Below are 6,000 nucleotides of genomic sequence, written 5' to 3' on the forward strand. Positions count from 1 at the left end.
CCGAGTTTTGGTTTGGTTTTGTTTGATTCTTGTTCAACATTACGGACAGTCAAATAGAAATTAGCAAGGGCATCTCTTGGCGTCCCTGTTGAAATACCAAGAATTCTTTAGAAAAGCTAGAAAAGCTGTAATTGAGCCGTTTAAACTATTTTTTGTCTTAATTACACCACAAATAGTTGTTTTTCTAAGCTATTTTTTGTTCAACAATGATAAAATAGCCTTCACTGACCCCAAAATGCCTGAAAAATAAGCCTATGACATGAAGAGTTACGAAAACAGAAAATCCTATCCGGGAAACGGAACCAAAATATATTTCACATGCCAATCAAGTAAAGAAAACTTTTAGCGATTCTAAATTTTCGCTGTATATTTTTCCATAGATGAGTATTATAAATACAAGCTAGATTTTGAATATTTCGGTTCCAATTTTTAAAAAAAATTTAATATATTGAATTCTTTTGACTCGTCTTAGAGACCACAACACAATGGCCTACCTGACACCAAAACTCATGAATGGGTTTTCAAGTAAGCACGGGGATGTGATGAAAAATTTAATGAGATAAATGCGTTCGAGTACCTCTAGAACAATCCCAATGACAATTCTAAAAAAAGACATTTCAATTCTATGTTTTACTTCGACCATATACTGAAATAAAAGGTCTGAGTAAGATTGCAAACAGTCTCGGAAATTTTTTTTGACGCATTTTGACAAAATGAAAGTTGTAGAAAGCCAGTTTCAATCGCTGTTCACAGATAACAGAAGACTCAGACTTTATTCAGTCGAAATTTAGTGGGAGGACAAAGTGAAGCGTAGCTTGAAATACTCCAACTGATTGCGCGAATGATCGATTTATAGATGTTTGATTTTTTGATTTTTTGTGCAAATTGAACAGAAGTCGCAATTTAGTATTGTTATTAAACTGCTGCCCCGACCGCCGCATTGCTGTTAGTATTGTTGATCAATTTGAGAATAATAACATGAAAGAGATATATTCTATCCCCCCCCCCCCCCCCAGCGTGCGTAACTAATTTTAGCGATTTTTACCATAACTTTGCGTCCTGGTATTTAAAAACTGCCATGGTCTGATAGCTATAATGCAAGGTCATATCGTGCTATACCAAACTTCTCTACATGAATACATGAATATATTTCATATTTTTCCACGATTCCCAAAACCGGACAAGTATGTTGGGGAACTTTTCATTCAAATGTTAGCGGCGCTTGCAGTTATACCAACTTTTTCCCAAATTGATAATGGCCTGGTCCATTTCAAAGTCGAATTCAGGGTCGTCAGTTTGTTCAACCGGACAGTACACAGCACAGTGGGCGCTGCTACTGTTGGTCAAAATGCCCCGAGGGGCGGGTTCTTTTCTACTACGAGGGGAGGGATCCCTCCAAGAGTGTAAAACAGGCATGCTGCAGTAGAAATCTCCCCCTATTTCTCCCCCGTAGGCTCCTGGGAAAGAGGGGGAGGTTGTCATTGTCATTTGAGTTGAGAAATCCTCCGGCAGACCTTTGCGGGCAAACGTTGAAAGATGGCAGAATTTATTAGAGTTAGTTTTGGCTAATTGCCCTACGAACCTGGGCGATTGCAAAATGTCAGCAGAATTAATGTAAATTTGTGGTTGAAGAGTTATTGGTAAATTGATATCTAAAAAGATACATCACACATGTGAGCAAACAAGGACAATTTTTGAAGAGTACCCAAACATAATTGCGAGCAAAAGTTTTACAATTTTTATTTACTTCTATCCAAAAGTCGACAGTTTTCATTAACTTTACTTTAATGACAAAGAGTTTGTGCATAAATAATAGTTGTACGACATCTAACACAAATCACACTAACGCTGATATCTTAACATAAATCTGAACTTGTCTTGATATCATTTAGCTATAAGCTAAGAAGAGATCAATCTATAGCACATAACTGGTACTTTCTAAATGACAGGTAAGAATCTTCGACACAACTTCCCTGAAAAAAAGGGTCAGATTAACTATAACTTACCATTCCATTTTCTGGCGTATCTTGAGGGCAAAATTTCAATTCTAGTCACTTGATCGCCTTCGTGCTGACCATTGTTCACATGCAGTTCTTCCATCGGCATCATCATGCCGTTCGGGAGACCAGTCACGTGATCAAATGACGTCATTATTGACTGTTGTTTCTGCAACTTGTTCAGTTGACTCTGTTGTGACGTCATGGAGATGAGTGAGATGATTTCACTGATTGGGAGGTTGGAAACTTCTACTCCGTTCACTGAGAGGATTTGGTCACCCACGTGCAACGCTCCACACCTGATCAAAATGTACTAGATAAGATTCACTTCTTACTTATGACTTATGCATGGTTGATTTGTGATGCTATCAATTCTCACATTAGGTGACGACATGATTATAAAGTATATAGCATATACGCTCAAGGAACAAAAAGTTGGCGAAAAAGCCTACTCGAGAGATCGAATTACGGTAGACTATGGCACACTAATATTGGATTTCAGCATAAAAGTTCAACTTTCATATATATTGTCGAATCGTTGCCCTGATCGAGGAAAATGGCCTCTAATCTGAAGAAAAAATTATCGGATCAAAACTATCGGAGGAGGTCAAATCTTAAGTCTGCCAATACGTTCATAACCCAGGTCAATTTTTTCGTAACTCAGGTCAAGATGTGCGTTAATGGTAATACATTTACCAGTTCAAAGGGTTGGGGTGGGGGTAAAGTGCTTTACGTAAACATACACGTTGACTAGTTAAAATCTGCCCAAAGATTATTAACAAGCCACTGGCGGATCATGAGCGAGTTCACACTGCCTGGCCATTTAATAAAATATGTTGCAACCACAGATAGTTAGTTGATAAAAAACTGTGCCGTTTATTTGCCCGCTTACAAAATACCGTTTTCAATTGGCCGATCAGAGCTTCAGAATGAATCTACTAGCACATTTTACTAGCCCCGTAAATTGTCGGCTAAATTTCTCATTTTTGGTTGTCGGCTAAACGCCAATACGGTGACCAACCCTTATTAGATGTGAAAAAAAGCTGGGTCGAATATAAAACTATCGTAGGTAGAATATGGAAAAACCATGCGCGACGACAGTGGATAGACCAAGGGTTGAATGTTACTGGGTTCCTGAAACAAATATTGAGGGTAACAAAACTATCCCAAAAAGTCTACTCACGAAGAAGTATGCAAACGTAATAACTAATTATAGATGCCTAATCTATTGCGATGATAGAAAATTTCTTTGAAAAAGAGTTTTCACCACTCTTTCTTTTTTCCCTTCACCAGAATTCTGAACTCTAAAATTCCAATATTCTTAGCAGTCACAAACCTAGTCAAAAAAGGATGGTTATTTTGTAGAAATCTGGCAGATTCTTACAAGACGATGCATATTCTACCAAAATTTTCCGCAAGATTCCTACAAGATAACCATTTTTCTGCCAGATTCCTACAAGATAAACATTTTTCTGTCAGATTCCTACAATACAACCATTTTCCTTTCAATTCGTAAAAAAATCCGCCATTTTTCCGCCATATTATTACAATATAACCATTTTTCTATCTGATTCCTACAAGATAACCAATTTTCCGCCAGATTCCTACAAGATAACCATTTCGCGGCCAGATTCCTACAAGATAACCATTTTTGTCAGATTCGTACAATATAACCATTTTTATGTCTGATTCCTATAAGATAACCGTTTTTCTGCAAGATTCATGCTTGATAATCATTTGTCTGCCCGATTCTTTCAACACAACAATTTTTCTGTCAGATTCTTACAAAATAAACATTTTTCTGCCAGTTTTCTACAAGATAACCACTTCTCTGTCAGATTCCTACAAGATAACCATTTTTGTGTCAGATTCCTACAAGATAACCATTTTTCTGTCAGATTCCTACACGATAACCTTCTTTCTAACCGATTCCTACAAGGTAACCATTCTTCTGCCAGATTCCTACAATATAACCAATTTCCTGTGAGATTCCTACAAAAAGAAACATTTTTTCATACGATTTTTACAATATAATCATTTTGTGCCTGGGGTCTTACAAGATAACTAATTTCTGTCAGATAAAAGATAAGATTTTTTAAGATTCCTGTAAGATAAAAACTTTTCTAGGAATACCTTCAAAACTGATTCTTCTCTTTGATTCTTTCGTAACGCTAATTGTGCTGGTAATGTATTCTCGCAGCACAATAAAATTTTTTTGACAAACTAATGGAAAAAGATAATATGTTTGCTGAAATTATTGGTATTTCACTGAGGCAAAATAAGTATGTCATGTAATGTAGGTGAAAAAAAACTATGTAAAATTTTTAGGAAATTTAACTTAGCAAACCATCATTTCTAGCAAATTTGTATCAAACACTGTTCAAAGTTTTTTTTAAAACTTTTGTGCTCTTTTATAAGAACCGTTCTAGAAATAATTTTCTTAGAAAATCTTTAGAGCAGATTAGATATTATTAACCAATCGAAACGAAACTCAACAGGAACGAGCTCTTTCCTTTTTTTATTAGATTTTTGCTCGATAGCCAGTAATCTGGCAGATTCTGCCAGAAAATCAGTTTCTGGTAGATTCTGCCAGATAAACGGTTTTCTGGTAGAATATTGCAAAATTATCATTTTCTGCCCGATTTTGGAAGATAACCATCTATCTGACAGAATCTGACAAATGCCTGCAAGATAAAAATCTGGTTTTAACTAAGGAGTAGTTCATATACGGTTCAAAAAATTGGTCTTTTCTGCCCCTGTATTCATCATAGTTGGCTTATGAGTTCTACAACCACCGAAGCACGTGCTAATTTTTTTACATATTGACGTCTTATATAACAGCGCAATTTGTCAATCGGGGCGTAAAGACTCGTTTTGCCAAAAAATAGATCCATCATATCTAACAATCATGTTGTAAAAATTTGAAAGTAAGAAGAACAAATTGGCTGAAAATAAGAAGAACAAGAAGAACAGCATAATTATGTGAACAGTTTTTTTGAACCGTTTGTCTGCAAGATTCATGCATGATAATCATTTGTCTGCCAGATTCTTTCAACACAACAATTTTTCTGTCAAATTCTTACAAAATAAACATTTTTCTGCCAGTTTTCTACAAGATAACCACTTCTCTGCCAGATTCCTACAAGACAACCATTTTTGTGTAAGATTCCTACAAGATTACCATTTTTCTGTCAGATTCCTACAAGATAACCTTCTTTCTAACCAATTCCTACAAGGTAACCATTCTTCTGCCAGATTGCTACAATATAACCATTTTCCTGTGAGATTCCTACAAAAAGATACATTTTTCCATCAGATTATTACAATATAACCATTTTTCTGCCTGGGGTCTTACAAGATAACTAATTTCTGTCAGATAAAAGATAAGATTTTTTAAGATTCCTGTAAGATAAAAACTTTTCTAGGAATACCTCCAAAACTGATTCTTCTCTTGGATTTTTTTGTAACACTAATTGTGCTGGTAATGTATTCTCGCATCACAATAAATATTTTTTGACAAAATAATGAAAAAAGATAATATGTTTGCTGAAATTATCGGTATTTCACTGAGGCAAAATGAGTATGTCATGTAATGTACGTGAAATAAAAACTAAGTAAAATTTTTAGGAAATTTAACTCAGGAAACCATCATTTCTAGCAAATTTGTATCAAACACTTTTTAATGTTTTTTTAAAATTTTTGTGCTCTTTTATAAGAACTTTTCTTGAAATAATTTTCTTAGAAAATCTTTAGAGCAGATTATATATTGTTACCCAATTGAAACGAAACTCAACAGGAACGAGCTCTTTCCTTTTTTTATCAGATTTTTGCACGATAGCCAGTAATCTGGCAGATTCTGCCAGAAAATCATTTTCCGGTACATTCTGCCAGATAAACGGTTTTCTGGTAGAATATTGCAAAATTATCATTTTTCTGCCCGATTTTGGAAGATAACCATCTATCTGACAGAATCTGACAAATGCCTGCAAGATAAAAATCTGGT

The 6,000-nt window shown here is 35.2% G+C and overlaps 1 protein-coding gene across 2 annotated transcripts in view; it reads right to left on the minus strand.

Annotated features, from left to right (window-relative positions):
* The window catches only part of LOC142341573 (glutamate receptor-interacting protein 2-like), a 114,262-nt gene that overhangs the window by 26,165 nt on the left and 82,097 nt on the right, over positions 1–6,000 (minus strand). For both annotated transcript variants that reach the window (XM_075392617.1, XM_075392619.1), the window contains exon 9: positions 2,007–2,296. In XM_075392617.1, coding sequence (XP_075248732.1) covers positions 2,007–2,296 — 290 coding nt within the window. The remainder of the gene's footprint in view (positions 1–2,006; positions 2,297–6,000) is intronic.

The sequence above is a fragment of the Convolutriloba macropyga genome, chromosome 6 (assembly GCF_964194025.1).
Source record: "Convolutriloba macropyga chromosome 6, txConMacr16.3, whole genome shotgun sequence".
Lineage (NCBI taxonomy): Eukaryota > Metazoa > Xenacoelomorpha > Acoela > Convolutidae > Convolutriloba > Convolutriloba macropyga.